Raw genomic sequence first — 18,260 nt, forward strand, 5'->3', positions numbered from 1 at the left:
CACTCAGACAGGAATTTGCCGGGTGAGCAGTAGACAGAGGGCAGAAGCCTCTGGCAGGCACGCCCGGCTGCAAGGACGCCAGCAGCGCCGGAGACTTCCCCAAGAGCCGCGGATCGTGAGAAGGGACAGGCTAGGACGGCGCGGAGTCCCCCCGCCCCCTGGAAGGGAGCCTTGCAAACGCAGAGTGCCCGCCCCATTGGTACGTGACCCACCTCATTGGAGGGGGCTCACGGGCAAAGCAAGGACTCCAGCGGCATGGGAAGTGAAGAAAACGGCAGCAGCGCAGCTCTTCGGAGCACAAGCCGCCCAGCCAGAAGATTCAAAAGGGGCGCCTTCATCTCCTGGCAAAGGTGCCATCTTGAAGCCATAAGGGACCATGTGTTCCAAGATGGCGGCGCCCAGAGGCAACAGGAGACTGGCAGGACACAGGTACTGGCAACAACAGCCGGCAGTCCCACCAGGTTAGTGACCACCCCTCAGGCGGCCCAGAGAAGGGGGGGGGGAGGAAAGGCAGAGACAAAAAGAAGCACCTCTCCCCCAGGGCAGAGCTGGAAACAGGCGGGGGGTGGGGTGGGAGGAAAGGCAGAGACAAAAAGAAGCACCTCTCCCCCAGGGCAGAGCTGAAAGCAGGGGGTGGGAGTCACAAGCCTCCCAAGCCATCTAAATAAGAAAGGAGGAGGCATTAAAGACTGGAACAGATTTGCAAGAGGGCAAGTGGCCTCAAATCCATCCCATGCCAGGGAAAGAAAAGAAAGGCTCCTGGAGGCCCCACAGCAGGTGGGACTGCAGGGGAGATAACCATTTGCAGGCAAGAATCCCCTTTGACACCCCTAGTCCTTGGGGTCTCCCTCAGAGGTGGCAATCCCCCTCCCCCATGCTGCCTCCCTGAGATCAGCCTCTGCCACACACCCCCCAGACAGGCAGGGGCCCCCAATTTTCAGACATAATGATGAAGGGCTTCCAGCAATGCCTGACATTGCTGCAGCAGCCTCAAATGCTGCCTCAGTGGCATCCTCTCCTAGGATACCTGAAGGGCTGGAAACCCAGGGGGAGGACAGCTTTAGCTCCTCAGCCTTATCACGGGAGGAGAGTGAGCTGGATTGTGAGGGGGGGAAGTCAGGGAGGATGACCTATCCGATGACATAGGCTTGCCCCCCCACTAAGCTGACCTTCACCGGGTTGTTCCAGCCTTTGTTATATAAATCACTCCTTTTTAAGGGTTAAGCAGCCGCCAGGCTTGGGAACAGAGCAGCAGAGGCACCGCCTCAGCAGCAGGGGTTTTCTGCGGAAACCAGGTTTGAGGAGCAGGCCATTGAGACCGACACAGTGCCAACTCCCAGGGCCTTTCTTGAATCGGTCAAGTGCCAAGGGGCCATTCCCATGCTCACATCAACAGACAAGGCCTTTTTCAATGTGGATCAAGACATGGAAGGGGTGCTATCCCACCCACCAGGGGCGCCTCGGCTTTGGCTCTGCAACACCCCTGATTCTGCCAGGGGAACCTGAGCAGGCTCTGACGTGGGAAGACAGGAAGGCGGGCCTCACCCTCCGAAGAGGCATCAGGCAGCCGCCTGGGCGGTGAAGGCCGCCACCACTGCCTCATTGTTCAACAGGTCTCCTCTGCTCTGGCTGCAGGAGCTGCAACAACGCATCTCCATTACCAAGGTCAGAGCGCAACAGGACATCAATAAGCTGGGGGCGGTCATCCAATCTGTGGCAGATGCCTCATTGTCTTCAGCCAGGCTTGCCTCCAGGGCAATTGCTCCACTGTTGCATCTCGCAGGCTGCTGTGGCTGAGACAGTGGCAGGCGGAGGTTCACCACAGGTGGCGCCTGGCATCCACTCCTTTCACAGGACATGTCCTTTTTGGACCCGCTCTGGACCCCTATCTGGTCGAGAATAAGGACTAGAGGAAGGGTCTCCCCACAGCCCCTAAGAGGGGACAGTTCAGGACGGTGCCTTACTCCAGACGGCCCTGTTCCCGGGGACAAGACTTCGGGTCCTCCTTCTGGGGTTAGGATCCCTTCAGGGGTTCAGGGGCAGGGTACTCAGGTGCCAGGCATTACTAGGAGGCTCTTCCGGCAGGCAGAGATGCCAAGATAGGCAGCAGAGGGGCAGGCAGCAGAAGCGGCCCTTCCGAGGGAGCGGAGGATGTGGCGGGGGGGATGCCCCTCCCGCAAAAACTAAGGCCAGAACCGAGTCACCCCCCCCCCTAGGGGGGCGGTTGGCATACTTCACCGACTGCTGCGACCATGCCTCATCAGATAAATAGGTTCAGAACACCATGAGGCACAGTCCGGCTCTGGAACTCCTGTCTAAACCCCTGGGGTTTTTCCAGAGCTGCCCGGTTTCAAATAACCCGGCACGGAGATTACTGATGCAGCTATACAACTCCTGCTGGACACGGAGCCATCCAGCCAGTGCCTCTGGACAGCAGGGCCAAGAGCATTACACTATCCCTTTCGTAATCCCCAAGACATCGGGGATGGAGGGCAATTCTGGATCTGAAGTGGCGGGACCGCTTCAATCGTTACAGGAGGTTCAAAATACATTCCCTCCACTCCATCTTGGAGGGAATCAGACAGGGAGACTTCCGCACTTTTATAGACCCCACAGAGGCCTATTTACACATTCCTATCATTAGGGATTACAGGAGGTTTCTCAGGTTCAGCTACCTGGGGCAGCACTCACATAACCAGGCCTTGCCCTTCGGCCGGTATTCCTCCCCGCAAGACTTCACCAAGGTAATGACTGCCTTAGCAGCGAGCTGGAGGCAGATTCCAGTTAGGATTCTAGGCCACCTAGATGACCTCCTCATACAGTCATCCTCCTTTGAAGGGGCATTAGGGGATCTAGATATCACCTTGCCATTCCTGAGGGAGCACGGGTTCTTGGGGAATCCGGTTAAAAGCCAACTCTACCCTTCCACTAGGCTCATTCACCTAGGGGCTCTGCTAGACTCAGTGGCAGGTAAGATATTCCTGTCACCCAAAAGACAGTGCTCGCTAAGACGACTAGTCATCCAGGTAATCAAGGGAGACAGGGTGCCTTTAGCCACATGGTCTAGATGGTTAGGCACCAGGGTCTCAGCCTTTGGCATTATTCCTTGGGCCCGTCTCTACATCAGAGACCTACAAGGGTTCCCTTGCCATTCCAGCAAAGGCACAGGAGCTACTCCCAGGCCAGGGTTCTTCTCCCGGCAATAGTTCCACGCTCACTGATCTGGTGGACGTCCCCGGCGATAACCAAGGGCGAATTCTTCAGAACGCCAGACCGGGTGATGGTAGCCATGGGTGCCAACCTGTTCGGAGGGTGGGGGGCGCCCACCTACAAGACCAGATAGTGCAGGGACAGTGAACCAGACAGAACCGACTCACAATATCAACTGGTTGGAACGCAGGGCAGTTCGCTTGACCCTAGAAAAATTTCACCACTCTGTCAAGGACAGACACATTCCAGCCCCCCACAGACAATATTGCACCCAAGGCCCACTTAAACAGACGGGGGGACCAAGTCAAAGGCTCTCATGCGGGAGGCCAAAAGGCCGGGTCAGTGGGCCGTAAGGAATGTTCTCTCCTTAAGGGTGGAACATATAGCGGGGGTGGACAACATCAGAGCCAATTGGCTCAGCCGGGCAGAAGTGGACAACTCGGAGTGGAGATTGCACCCGGTGATCTTCAGAGAGGCGATGGACCACCTCAGCCACCCGGAAGTCGAGCTATTTGCCACCACCCCCAACACCCAGCTCCCAAGGTTTACGGCAGGTACCAAAGCCTGGGGTCAGAAGGGGCGGACGCCCTCCTAGGGCGTCGGGGACTGCTCTACGCTTACTCACCCTTGCCCCGGATTCCCAGGGTCATCCAAAAATTCTTGGGGAGGGGGCGGAGGTGGTACTGGTTGCCCCCTATTGGCCCAGGAGGCCATGGTTGGCAGACCTTCAGTCGCTATTGGGGGACAGAGTGCAGAGGATTCCTCAGGATAGGCTCTCCCTCAGGCAGGGGTCACTGGAACACCCGGAACCCCAATGGCTCCAATTGACCACTTGGCGGTTGAGCGGAGCATCCTGAAGGAGGAAAGACTTTCCATCAAGGGGATAGAGCCCTTAGTGCTCAGATTTCTTCAGGCAGGCCTGGACAAGGGGTTAGGCCCTAACACGTTTAGGAGACAAGTCTCGGCCATTTCTCAGCGCTTCTATGCGGTAGAGCCCAGGCACTCAGTCAACAACCTTTGGCAAGGCAGTTTCTGAAGGGGGCATCCAACCTCACACCACTCACGATACACAGGTGCCCCTCCTGGGTCTTGCATAAAGGGCTGGATGCTTTAAGGTGGCCCATTTGAACCATTGCGAACAATGTCTCTAAAGTTTTTAACCCTTAAGGTGGCGTTCCTAGTGGCCATCAAATCTGCCAGGCGGACATCACAGCTGCAGGGCCTGTCCATGGAGGATGACCTCTGCATCTTTCACCAGGACAGAGAGGTGCCGCGGCTGGACCCTTCCTTCATTCCTAAGGTGGGTTCATGTTTCCACAAATTACAGGACCTGGGTTTGCCCAATTTCTGTCTGGACCCTGCTCACCCCCTAGAGAAGAAGTGGCACACCCTAGACAGAACCTGCCCAAAGAGAAAGTCCGAGGCCCGGTTGGTCTCCTACCATCTGTGGTCCCTGGGTAAAAAGGTGACTTCCACCACAATAGGCAGGTGGTGAGGACCTGCATCGCTACAGCCTACCAATGCCAGGGCATGCAGGCACCAAGCCCCATCACAGCACATTCCACACGAAGTGCAGCCACCTTGGCATCCTGGGCTACACAGGCCTCATTGGCGGAGACATGTAGGGCAGCCGCAGGGTCTTCTTCCTCACCCTTCGTGAGGAACTACAAGCTGGACACCTTTTCCTCGGTGGAGGCTTTGTTTGAGCGCAGGGTACTACAGGCTGTCCACAGGGCAAGGGAGACATCTCACCAGGCTTAGTTGGGCCAGGGGTCTTCAACTTATTACCCACCCTAGGGACGTTTGGCTTTGGTACGTCCCATCCTGGATACTCCTCCCCCTCACTATGGAGAAAGGGCGTTGGTACTTACCTGATACGCCTCTTCTCATAGTGGGGGGGGGGAGTATCCAGACCCCCCCTGTCATGGAAAGGTAACATTTACTAGGTTGTAGGTTGTAATAACATGATCAAAGTAGGATTCAATAAAAAGTAGAAACCTTAACAAGGTCTGGAGTGGATGGTTCAATGAGTCGGATAGAGTTCTTCGTCTACAAACTGGGCGGAGCCTGGTGGACCAGAGGCTTATACCAAGAGCTCTGATGACTCAGTCCAATCAATGAGAGGATAAAGTCAACCCATCCTGGATACTCCCCCCCCCCCCACTATGAGAAGAGGCGTATCAGGTAAGTACCAACGCCCTTTCTGGATCCCGTCGCAACTGGTATGCTGCGATGGGGCTGGGCGTCCACCTTGGGCACGCGCACTGCGCACACATGCACACCAACCACCCTGCGATGCTCCAGCTGCTAAGCGGAGGTCGCACAGGTGCCATATGCTGCAGGCACCTGCGCAAATGGCCCGGTTGGCTTAAATGCAGGTAAGGAATGCAGGTGGGCCCTCCAAAACACTGTTCCAGTACAGTGGCTGCTGCTCCCAGCTACCACTGGTATGCCCATACCGTGGCGTACCGCCCGGAACCCACCACTGGTTCAATGGTTCTGAGATCCCATCTGCTAATTCCTTCAGAACCCTGGGGTGTAATCCATCCGGTCCTGGTGATTTGAATTCATCAAGGGTAGACAGATGCCTTTCTTCGCTATTTTAACTTTTGTTTCTGATCTGTTTTTTGTGGTACTGTTTTTGATAGGTTAGACTGTTTTTTCCCTTTGTGTAAAGACACTTGCAAAAACTGAGTTAAGTAGTTCTGCTTTCTCCCTGTTGCTTGTCACCACCTTGCCACTTTCTCCCAGCAATGGACTTGTTTTACTTTTTTATTATTTTTTATCCATGAGTGATAAAATAGATTTTATGAGCTGATGGCCATAAGTCTTTAATTATGAATCTGAATACTTCTAAACCCTTTTACGGTGTCTATCGTACAGGTATCATTAGTAATAATATAATTAGTATGCTATTGTATATGTTACTTATGTTTATATTCTCAGTGGAGTTAGCTACTTTAAAAAAGTTTAGTTTTAATTATAATAAATTGTAAGCAATGATAACATAAAGTTCCTGTTTATCCATTTATTCTGCATGATTTTCTGCATATTTTGTATACATTTCATATAGCTTCAAGAGTTTTTCTTATTCTAATAGAAATTGACTGCATTAGTGAATATGTAAAAATGATTAAAATAATTCCTAAATTATTTTCAACATGTCAACAAAATTTACATTCATTGCAGAAATCTGTTAGCAGGTAATTGGTTTAGGAAATCATGTTGATTAAAAAATAGATAGCAAAGATTCTTGAAGAATCCTTTAATATTATTTTATTAACATGTCTTTACCTTCATTTCAGCATAGTAATTCCTAATAATTACCATTATATAATTATATGTAATTTCTTAGAACTTTTATACTTTCTAGGAGAGGACTTATGTAATTTATTTTAACGTTTCGTTGATCAATATATCTTTAAATGTTTTTATTAAAAACCAGTATTTACTCTGTCACATATCGGATATGAAACTCTTTATTATAAAAATGAAGCAAAGCACATACTTCAGGCTGATTATTAAAAACCATATACTCATTAAAAGAGTCCACTAGTTGTAAAAAAAATAGTTTTCAATTTATTTTTGCTGCAATGCAGCTATAGAGTATTCAAAGTTAATGGGGTGTTGTTGCAAAGAATTATATAAGTGTACTCTAATAGTGTATACCTTGTTTTTTTTATAGGTGTTATGAGAATTTACTAAAAATTTAAGCAATGTACATCTAGATAAAGTTTATAGTTTGAGTAAGTTTGAAAAAGTGCCTGCCAAATGAAATATCACAGGCTGTTGGTTGAGCACTGAGCTTGACAAACTGAGCTACTAAATTCAAACACATTTTAATAACATAGGTTGCTAACTAATATGCTCCTTAACTTTGATCTAATAGATACCCAAGAAAAAACCTAAATCACGTGTAAAAAATAATGCTTTACCAGAAAGGGAGACAAACCATCCAGGTAAATCATTTTTCCTTTCTCCACAGCATTAGAATGGTTTTTCACTTTTGTGTGTAGTACCAGACCTGCTGATCTTGATTTTTATATTAACTGAGTAAAACTGTAGGACTTCACATTTCATGTGCATCAGTTTAAATTGTGTATCTTTGGGAAGCTTAGATAGGCTTGGACCCATAATAACCAAATGTATTAATACTCTGTTTTTCGTTTCATTTAGTTTCAAAAAAAGTTCCAAAGAAGCCAACAAAAGTTACCAGACATGTTACCAAGGAAAACATTGTTTTGAAGGAGCTTGAAAAGATAACAACAGATTACAAGTAAGCATCTTTTCTTAGGATTGACAATCTCCTTATGACTGAAAATTGTGCTGTGATATTAAATGTAACATAACTCAATCTGCTTTTTCACTTTTTAAAATTTGAATTGGTGCTGTTGCACTGTTTGGAGATATTGTAAAAACATAATAAAAGGATTACTTTGTTTTAAATAATAGCTTTTTTCTGAAAAATATGCATAATAGAAAATTGTTATATTTATGATAATAATTTTTATCAACATCATCTGGATGCTAAGCAAGATTTAAGCAGGCTTCGGCCTTGTCACTATTATGATAGGAGACTGCAAAAAAAATATCAGGACTGCAGGAAAACTGGGAAATTTGAAAAAAAAATAGTAGCAATTATGTGATATCAGAATTATTGCAGGAAACATGTTGGCTAGCAGCAAAAGTACAAACCCAAGAATGATAATTGAAAACTTTTTAGCATTGTAAGTTACGATAACATTTTTTAACAGGAAAATGTTAGGTATTTGGCATTGTATCTTATGTATCAACCATTAGTAGGGTAAAATACAGTGACAAGAATTTGTACCGCCTCATGTACAAATTAGTTTAATGTGTTCATTTAAGCATAGATTTATCATGATATATGTATTGTGTATATTGTTTCAGAGAAGAAGTGGAACAAGAGAAGTATAAAAATGTTATTGATAAATTTCATGCCAGGCTCAAAGACCAATTCACTGAATTTGTACGTACACATTTTGTTTGGGAAAATTTTGTATTTTGCCAATGTTACGGGGGTAATTAAAGACAAATCACCAAAATAACTGATGTATTCTTTAGAAGAAAAGGAATGGCAATTAAATGTATCTGGGAGGGGGGCAAGTAGAGTGCTAAAGAATTTTATAGAGCGGGGCATTGGGCATGGGAACAGTCCATGATGTAAACTGTTGCAGGATATATGTGTATGTTAGTTAGAAAAATAAATTGAAAATTTGGAAAGTATTCAGAAAGGAGAAAACTAGGCAATAAAAAAGTCAGTTGCAGTTTTTTTCTTTTTATGTATAACAATTCTCTTTGTATTACCCATACTATTTTTTGCTCCTATGCATTATATCCAGCCAGGTCTTATCACTTTAATTCCTGTTTATATAGAAACTGAAAAAGGATAAAATTAGATACATGTACATAAAAATCCAAAAACATTTAAAATTATTATTTCTTGAATTAAATAAGCTTCTTAAAATCTGGTTATTAGAAACTATGAATTTTACTAATTTAAATCTCTTATATTTATTGTAATTATTCGTGACCCGTCAAAACCGCGGAGGACAAAATCGCGCTCGACGAAAGCGCGCATTTGACGTCATCACAGCGCGACAAAAAAAATTAAAAATTGAATTAAAATTAAAGCAAGCCGATTCACATAAAGGTAAGGGTTAGGGTTAGGTTAAGGGTTAGGGTTATGTTTAGAGCGTTAGGGTTACGTTTAGCGTTAGGTTAAGGGTTAGCGTTAGGTTTAGCGTTAGGTTAAGGGTTACGTTTAGGGTTAGATTTAGGGTTAGGTTAAGGGTTAGGGTTAGGTTTAGAGTTAGGTTTGGGGGGGTTAGGGTAAGGTTTTCGCTTTATTTTTACATTTTTCAATCACAGCGCGATGTTTTCGTCGCGCTGTGATGACGTCAAATGCGCGCTTTCGTCGAGCGCGATTTTGTCCTCCGCGGTTTTGTGGTGGAACCGTAATTATTTACTAAGTTATGCCATATCTTTAATTTTGAATATTTTAATTAGTCTGCAGATGCTGAGAAAGTGAAAAATACAAAATTGAAACAAGCAAAGGTAAACTAGCCAGTGCATCGTCTTTTAAACTGTATAGATTTTCTTCCAATAGATTAAACTAGCTTTTAGTGGACACTATTTAAAGAAATACGATGTAATAATAATATAAAATTTCATTAATTCAAATTAGGAGCAAGAATAGAAAATATTCTGTCTTTGAGTTTGACAAATACAAATTGAAGGTTTTATGCATACTAAGTTCTATATGTGTATACATATACATGACTTATGACCACAATTGAGCCAAAATTTATGTTGCTAAGTGAAACTTCATTAAGTTGTTTTGCCCCATTTTATGACTTTTCTTGCCCCAGTTAAATGAATCACTGCAATTGTTAGTAACAGGTTGTTAAGTGAATCTGGTTTTTGCTTGCCAGAAGGTCGCAAAAGTGATCACATGACCCCAGGACACTGCAGCCATTATAAATATGAGTCAATTGCCAAGCATCTTAATTTTGATCATGTGATAGCAATAGCACTTAGACTTATATACTGCTTCACAGAGCTTTACAGCCCTCTCTAAGCAGTTTAAGTCAGCATATTGCCCCCAACAATTTGGGTCCTCTTTTTACCGAATTCTGAATGATGGAAGACTGAGTCAACCTTGAGCAAGTGAGATTCAAACTGCAAACTTCTGGCAGCTGACAGTCAGCAGAATTAGCCTACAATACTTCATTCTAACCACTGCACCACCACAGCTCTTGGATAAGTATGCGAAAAACAGTCATAAGTCACTTTTTTCAGTGCCATTGTAACACTTGTTAAGCGAATCACTGTTGTCATTAAGCAAACAGCACAGGTGTAAAGTGAACCAATGGTTTAGTATGGGTGAAGTTTTGCTGAAAACTATAAATAAATGCAGTTTTTGGCAAAATCATTTTAAAACATGACCCCTTGACCAGGGGATGTTGAAAATGGCCATAAATGTGGTCTGGTTGCTGAGCTCCTTGTGCAGTCATATCTGTAAGGAACTATTGGAACTTTGAATTCACATCATAAGAACCCTTAAGTAGGTCTGTTGAAACTTAATGGTGGCTAAGCGACCAGTCGTAAGTCAAGAATTACCTGTATTTTAGAGAGGTAATGGCGGTGATAAAGTATTAAGGATTTTCATATGTAATATTTATTTTATTTTCTGGCATTACAGATGGTCAGAAAGACAAATAAGGCAAGACAACGTTTAATAGAAATAAAAGGAGAAATATTTAGGTATGTTGTAATAACTTTGCAGTTAAGTTTTAGATAGTTATCACTGAATCCTAAAATCCTGTTTTGTGCCAATCTAGTGATGTATTCATTTTCCCATGCCCCAGTATGGATTTCAGTACTGGTAAGTTTCCAGAGGAAGAGAGGGAGGGGTTACACATGGGTATTCTCAAAGCCTGATTGGTCCAAAGACTGAGGGAAACTTCTTAAATACTCCTTCCTTTCCCTTTATACCCCTGTTGCTGCCCTGGTCGCGTCTTCCCCGGTAGTTTCAGGGGATGCTGCTGACAAGCTGAAGCCGGAGGACAAGTGGGCGGAACTTACTTTACATAAGAACTTTAATGCCTCCGCCTGGGCCGTCAAATTGACAGCGGCAGCCTCATTTCAATCGTACAACCATCATGTGGCTCCGCCAGCTCCAGGATCGCATCCCGATCCAGGAGGATCACCTGCACCAAGACATCACTAAAATAATGGCTTGCCAGTTTTCAGCCGACGCAATGCTGGACGCGATTAAGTTTGCCTCCAGCACCTTGGCTACGTCGGTCATCTTTCGCCGGTTGCTGTGGCTTCACAACTGGCAGATGGATAATAAGGAAAAATGGAATCTGGCTGCTTCCCCCTTCACCAGTCCCAACCTCTTTGGGGAGGCCTTAGATCCCATCTTGGACAAAAATAAGGATAAAAAGAAGGTGCTCCTTTCCACTGCTAAAATGTCCGAGTCTCGTTCTCATCCTTATCGCAGGTCCTCTTACAGGGCTCACAAGAGATACAATACATGCAGAGATACAATACATTCAGATTGGACAGGCAGTTCTCTCGCTTGTCCTATCAGGACCGTAACAGGTTCCAAAACCAGTGTAGGCGGCCCTTTTGAGGCGGAGGCGGTTGTCCCTTCCACAGGGAGAAATGACTCGAACCCAAGTCTTCCCATAGGCGGCCGCCTGTCCTACTACGTGGATCATTGGGACGAGATCACCTCAGGCGCCTGGGTCAGATCCACCATCAGGCACAGTCTGAGGTTGGAGTTCCTCTCCACCTTCCCAAATCTCTTCAGAACGTTCTCTCGTTCGAGGAGCCCAGAATGCTGCTGTCTGATGGATCTAGCCATAAAATATCTTCTCGAGATCCAGGCGGTGGAGACGGTCCCACCAAAGGAATGCGGGTGGGGCCGCTACTCCAACCTGTTTGTAGTCCCAAAGAATTTGGGGGGCTGGATGGCGATCCTAGACCTCAAGTGGCTGAACCACTTCCTGGTCTACAGGTGCTTCAAGATGTCCTCACTCAGATCCATCCTGCAGGGCATTCGGAGGGGGGACTTCTTGGCTTCAGTGGACCTGACAGTACCTTCACATACCAATTCTGCCAGCTCACCGCAGGTATCACAGATTCTCCCAGGGGGGCCTCCACTATCAGTACAGGGCTCTCACCCCTTCGGTTGGCTTCAGCGCCTCGCACATTCATGAAGGTCCTGGCGACATTGGCGGCTCACCTCCACTTGGTCCCGGTGAGACTCCAATGCTACTTAGACGACGTCCTTGTCCAGGCGGGGTCCCTTCCCGAGGCGGTATCAGATCTTCAACTCACCATTCAGTGCCTTCAGTCCCTGGGGTTTTCAGTCAACTTCCCCAAAAGTCATCTCTCACCATCCACACAAATCCTTCACTTGGGGACAGTCATAGATTCGGTGTCGGGGATAGTCAGCCTTTCCCCGGATCGATTGGCCAGTCTTCACCGGCTGGCAAGCTCAGTTCACAGAAGTCCATCAGTTACTTGGCAAGATGGTTTCATGCATCGGGATAGTCCTGTGGGTCCGGTTTCACCTGCGTCCCCTCCAATGGGCGCTCATCCCATTTCAGAAGAGTAAAATGAGCAACTCCCTCTGGACCCTTCGCCTCCCAGCAGAGGTCTGGGTATCCCTCCTGTGGTGGCTCTCCCCAGCTTTGCAGCGGGGCTGCTCATTTGGGGAGTCGGACAGAGTGACTGTCACAACCGATGCGAGCTTATTCAGTTGGGGGACCCTGATGGGCTCTAAGCTAGCTCAGGGCCACTGGACTGTCTCAGACCTCCAACACAATACCAGTTGGTTGGAGCTGAAGGCTCTCCATCATGTCAAGGATTCAGTGAGGGGGCGCCATGTACTCCTCCTGACAATGTCGCCACAAAGGCCCACATAAACAGTCAGGGGGACACACATTCTCAAGCCCTCTGGCTAGAGGCTCTGAGGATTGGCTCTTGGGCGGATCTGGCTTCGCTGGTGTCAGAATACATATCGGATGAGGCCAATCACCAAGTGGACTGGCTGAGCCGGGCGACTGTCGACAATGGCGAGTGGCAGCTCCATCCCACCCTACTTCAGGAGATATGCCAGAGGTTCGGCTCCCCGTGGGTGGACCTGTTTGCCACCCCAAAAAATTCACAGATCCCAAGGTTCTTCTCCCGTTTCCAAACCCGGGACGCAGAGGGCACGGATGGCCTCTGGAGCAGGTGGCCTCTGGGTTTCCTCTATGCCTTCCCTCCCATACCCCTTATCTCAGCAGTCCTCAGGAAGGTAGTTACAGAGAGGGCTCAAGTCATCATGCTGGCCCCTTATTGGCCAGGAGACCCTGGTTTGCGGATCTGATACAACTTTCGGTTTCCCAGCCATGGAGGATTCCTCGGGAGATCGTCTTGTGCCAGGGGGTCCTGATCCACCCAGAGCCTCAGTGGCTCCATCTGGCCTCCTGGCACTTGAGCGGTGACTCCTGAGGAAGGCTAACCTCTCCTCCAAAGTCATACAAACCATTGAAGCCTCTAGGTGACCGTCAACCACTCGAATCTATAACTCCACCTGGACAGCCTTTGTCAGATGGTGCTCCCTATTGGCTATCTGTCCAGCCAAGGCTATGATTCCCAACGTCCTGGATTTCCTGCAGAAGGGACTGGATGGCAGTCTGTCACACAACACCTTATGCTGGCAAGTGGTGGCGTTGTCCTCCGTCCTGGGGGGGTGGGCTTGTCTTCCCTCTTCCACCATCCCCTGATCAAGCGCTTTCTGAAGGGGGCAACAAATCTCAGCCCCCCCCCCCCCCGTCCATACATTTCCGACCTGGGATCTCCCTCTGGTCCTCAGGGCCTAGACGGGGGCTCCGTTTGAACCCCTTTGTACGGTCCATCTTAGGTTCTTGTCCCTTAAGGTGGCGTTTCTGGTGGCCGTTACATCTGCCAGGCGTATTTTGGAGCTACGGGTGTCGCTGACACCCTTCATCCATCATTATAGGTTGGACGCATTCGCCTCAGTGGACGCTGCCTTTGGACGTAGGGTCCTGCAGAGGGTGGCAGCTGACTCTTCCCTTGGGTATCCCTCCCTGGGACTAAGCTTGGGTATGTCCCAGACGTAACCCCTCCCTCTCTTCCTCTGGAAAAAGAATGTTGGTCTTACCTGAATGTGTCTTTTCAGGGGAAGAGAGGGAGGGGTTACAACCCGCCCTAATTTGAGTGGGGTGGACCAGGGGGGGGGGGGGCAGGAAGTTCTCGAGGTGTCTTGTATTTGATTACAGGTGCAGTTTTCCCCTTCAAGGAAACTGGGAGATAAAGGGAAAGGAAGGAGTATTTAAGAAGTTTCCCTCAGTCTTTGAACCAATCAGACTTTGAGAATACCCATGCGTAACCCCTCCCTCTCTTCCCCTGAAAAGACACGTTCAGGTAAGACCAACGTTCTTTTTGCTCAAAATATATACTTAGAGCTCTAACTATGCTGCTCCAAATCAAATGCATCAGAGAACTGAAACTATACATTTATGAATAGGGTAAAGATTTTTTTCAAAACTAAAAGAGGAGCATTAACTAAATTCCAGATCCTTCCTCCAAATAGGTTTCAAACAGTATAGTTTCTCATTTGGCCATATTCATCCCTTTCCATTGCAATATTATTTCTAGATTTATTTCCATTATTTTGCAAGAATAAAATAATAACAATATCTAAGAAAATATTGATTTGCCTTATTAACCCACGTTTTGAAATAGATAACTTGTTGGCACCTGTTGACCTCAATCATTCCTGTTAGGTCTATGCAGCTTTTTGCACATTGACTATAGAAGCTATCAGATTGCTCATACTCAGATAATCATAATAATCTTCCTAAATGCATGTAGAAATGCAAACTCTTGCTGTGATTTTGGCTGGATGAAAAATGAAACTAAAGACTAATTTCATACAGCAGAGATACTGCTTGCAAGTATCTGTACCATAACATTGAAAACAAAAGATTGTAGTGAAATTAACACAAACATAATAATAGATCTCAGAGAAATAAATAAGGGCCGTGGTGGCTCATGTGATAAGGCGCTGGGCCTGCACACCGGTGAGGTCAGCAGCTTGGCGGTTTGATTCCCGTGAGTGAATAAACTGCAGAAGGGACAAGAAAGGAGCCTCCTCTGACGCCTACTGGTATTCAGGTGACCCGCGGGTAAAGATAGCACTGTGAAATTCTTTTCACAGAGGCAGGCAGCCACCTTGGTGATCCCTGCCTAACACGTGACATACACTAAATAAAGTTCAAATTCCAAACATACACCCTAACTATCTGAAATTGTACTGCTAAAATATGGTATCACACACTGCAAAAGACCCAAAACCTCTGCCTGCCCCTTCCAATGTCACCAAGACTGTCCTATGTTCTTCAACCAATGAAGAAAAAAAGATGACTACCAAAGAGTTGCCACCCTGGCTTATGAAGCAGGTTTCCAATTAGATTTTATATTGATGCAGTAACAGTTGATGTCCCCCCTTATTTTTATCAGGTCTGAATCAAGAACTGATTATCCTCTTGCTGTGTGATTGTTTAGCTTATCACTCTTGTTCCTTTAGATTCAGTTATGTAAACAGTTTTCTGTAAAATAAAAGGAAATCTTATCAAAACATAATGCTCAACATTTATTTTTGCTAGAAATGAACCAGAACTGAAGAAACTAAATAAAGAACACAGTAAACTAAAAGAAAAAATATCCTGTCTCAAGAATGCAGTTCAGTTTATCAAAGATTTAAAGAGTCTTCAGCAAATGGATGAAAAGGAACATTCACAAGAAAAATTAGGAGTAAGTAACTTAGCATACTGGCTTAGCATACTGGAAGAATCATAGCTGTAGCTACTGCTGCTTATCCTTTAAATGCTAACCCCTCCATATTTGAGATAACGCAAATACACATAATTGTATAGTTCCTAGGAGATGCAGTTTTTTCAGACATTCAGGGTGTGCTGCAACAGAGAAACCTATTTGAGTGAAATAAGCATTGCCATGATTCTCCATCCCTGGCATCATTTTCAAATACATATAGTACTCCACTTATGTCCATTTTTTTTACAGGCTATTCAAAGTTACAATAGCACGGGGAAAAATGGACTTAACAATTATTCTAGTTCTGGCTGTTGCAGTGCCCCCACAGGTGCCCAATTCATGCAGTGAACCACTCACAAGATTGCCATTTGCAATTTACCCTGCGGGCTTCAGACAAGCAAAGCCAATGGAGATGTCAGCAGGAGAGGTCACAAGTTACTCCAATTAAGTTGCTCCCCACTGTATTTTTCTCCCAAGGAGAAGGGATCTCATACTCAGTAACACCCCTTGCCCAAGTAATCCGGGGCCCAACCCATTCAGCGGGTCACATGCTCGACCTCGTATTCCTCTCGGAGCAGTGGATTTGTGATCTTGGTCTGAGGGGTAACGACATCATACCCCTGTCGTGGTCAGACCACTACCTACTGAGGCTCGACTTCTGGAGACCAAACCCCCACTGTAGGGAGGAGGAACCGACCAGGTGGTTCCGCCCCAGGCGACTTATGGAGCCGTTAAGGTTCCAGACGGAGCTTGGGGTTATTCCTGATACTTTCGCCCACAGTCCGGTAGAGACTCTGGTTGCTGCTTGGCACTCAGCAGCATCGGAGGCCCTCGACCGGATTGCGCCACTATGGCCCCTCCGAGGCGGCGGATCCCGGAGACCTCCTTGGTTCACCGAGGAACTCCGGGAGATGAAGCGCCGGAGGAGATGCCTAGAGCACCGATGGAGGTCCGATAAGTCCGAATCGAACCGAGCAATGGTAACCACCAGCACCAAGGAATACACCAGGGCACTTAGGGCAGCGAAAAGATCTTACATAGCCACCTTGGTTGCGTCCGCTGAGTCCCGCCCAGCCGCCCTGTTTAGGATAACCCGCTCCCTACTAAATAAGAGGGAAGCGGGGGAACCCTTGCAGGGCAGAGCTGAGGATTATGCCCAATTCTTAGCGGACAAAATTGCTCGGTTTCGGTCGGACTTGGACTCCATCCCTGCAGTTCCAGCCGAGGCACAAGAGGATCAAGTAGACCATCTCTGGGTTGAGTTTCAGGATGTTGCCCCCGGGGATGTGGACAAGGCCATGAGGGCTGTAAGTGCCTCCACCTGTGTACTGGACCCGTGTCCCTCATGGCTGGTTACTAACAGCAGTGAGGTGACACGAGGCTGGATCCAGGCGGTTGTTATCGCCTCTCTTCGGGAGGGGAACTTCCCCGCCGCACTGAAAGCGGCGGTGGTGAGACCCCTCCTAAAGAAGCCATCTCTGGATCCAGCTGTTCTTAATAACTATCGCCCAGTCTCCAACCTTCCCTTTCTTGGGAAGGTTGTTGAGAAGGTGGTGGCCTTCCAGCTCCAGCGGTCCTTGGAGGAAGCAAGCTATCTCGACCCCTTCCAGTCAGGCTTCAGACCCGGTTACAGCACAGAAACCGCTTTGGTCGCATTGACCGATGATCTTTGGAGAGCCAGAGATGGGGGACATCCCTCCATCCTGGTTCTCCTTGACCTCTCAGCGGCTTTCGATACCGACCATGGTATCCTTCTGCGACGACTGCGGGAGGTGGGAGTGGGAGACACCGTGTTGCGGTGGTTCTCCTCCTACATCTCGGACAGGTCGCAGTCGGTGTTAGTGGGGGGGGCAGAGATCGACCCCTAGGCCCCTAACATATGGGGTGCCTCAGGGTTCGGTCTTATCCCCCCTACTATTCAACATCTACATGAAACCGCTGGGAGAGATCATCCGCAGGCACGGGATAAGATACCATCAATATGCGGACGATACCCAGTTGTATCTGTCCGCCCCGTGCCAACTCAATGAAGCGGCAGACGTGATGAACCGAGGCCTTGAGGCCGTTATGGACTGGATGAGGGCTAACAAGCTTGTACTCAACCCAGAAAAGACCGAGTGGCTGTTGTGCTTCCCTCCCAAAGATTCGACCAATATTCCATCACTCAGGCTGGGGGGTCAAATTTTACACCCCTCAGAGAGGGTTCGCAACTTGGGAGTCCTCCTGGATCCACAGCTATCTTTTGACCACCACCTGACGGCTGTGACCAGGGGGGCATTTGCCCAGGTTCGCCTGGTGCGCCAGTTGCGACCCTACCTGAATCGGGAGGCTCTCACAACAGTCACTCGGGCCCTTGTGACCTCTAGGCTGGAATACTGCAATGTGCTCTACATGGGGCTGCCCTTGAAGAGCATCCGGCGACTTCAGCTAGTCCAGAATGCGGCCGCGCGAGTGATTGTGGGTGCACCTCGGTTCACCCACATAACACCTATCCTCCGCGAGCTGCGCTGGCTACCTGTCAATCTCCGGATGCGCTTCAAGGTCCTACTAGTCACCCATAAAGCCCTGCATGGTAGTGGATCTGCGTACTTGAGAGACCGCCTTCTGCCAATTACCTCCCTGCGACCAATTAGATCTCATAGATTGGGCCTCCTCCGAATTCCATCGGT

The 18,260-nt window shown here is 47.7% G+C and overlaps 1 protein-coding gene across 1 annotated transcript in view; it reads left to right on the forward strand.

Moving 5' to 3' along the window:
* The window catches only part of CENPU (centromere protein U), a 31,010-nt gene that overhangs the window by 11,491 nt on the left and 1,259 nt on the right, over positions 1–18,260 (forward strand). Inside the window, exons 6-11 of the mRNA XM_032224718.1 lie at positions 7,100–7,169; positions 7,387–7,486; positions 8,122–8,200; positions 9,241–9,288; positions 10,436–10,497; positions 15,423–15,570. Coding sequence (XP_032080609.1) covers positions 7,100–7,169; positions 7,387–7,486; positions 8,122–8,200; positions 9,241–9,288; positions 10,436–10,497; positions 15,423–15,570 — 507 coding nt within the window. The remainder of the gene's footprint in view (positions 1–7,099; positions 7,170–7,386; positions 7,487–8,121; positions 8,201–9,240; positions 9,289–10,435; positions 10,498–15,422; positions 15,571–18,260) is intronic.

The sequence above is a fragment of the Thamnophis elegans genome, chromosome 9, assembly GCF_009769535.1.
Source record: "Thamnophis elegans isolate rThaEle1 chromosome 9, rThaEle1.pri, whole genome shotgun sequence".
Taxonomy (NCBI): domain Eukaryota; kingdom Metazoa; phylum Chordata; class Lepidosauria; order Squamata; family Colubridae; genus Thamnophis; species Thamnophis elegans.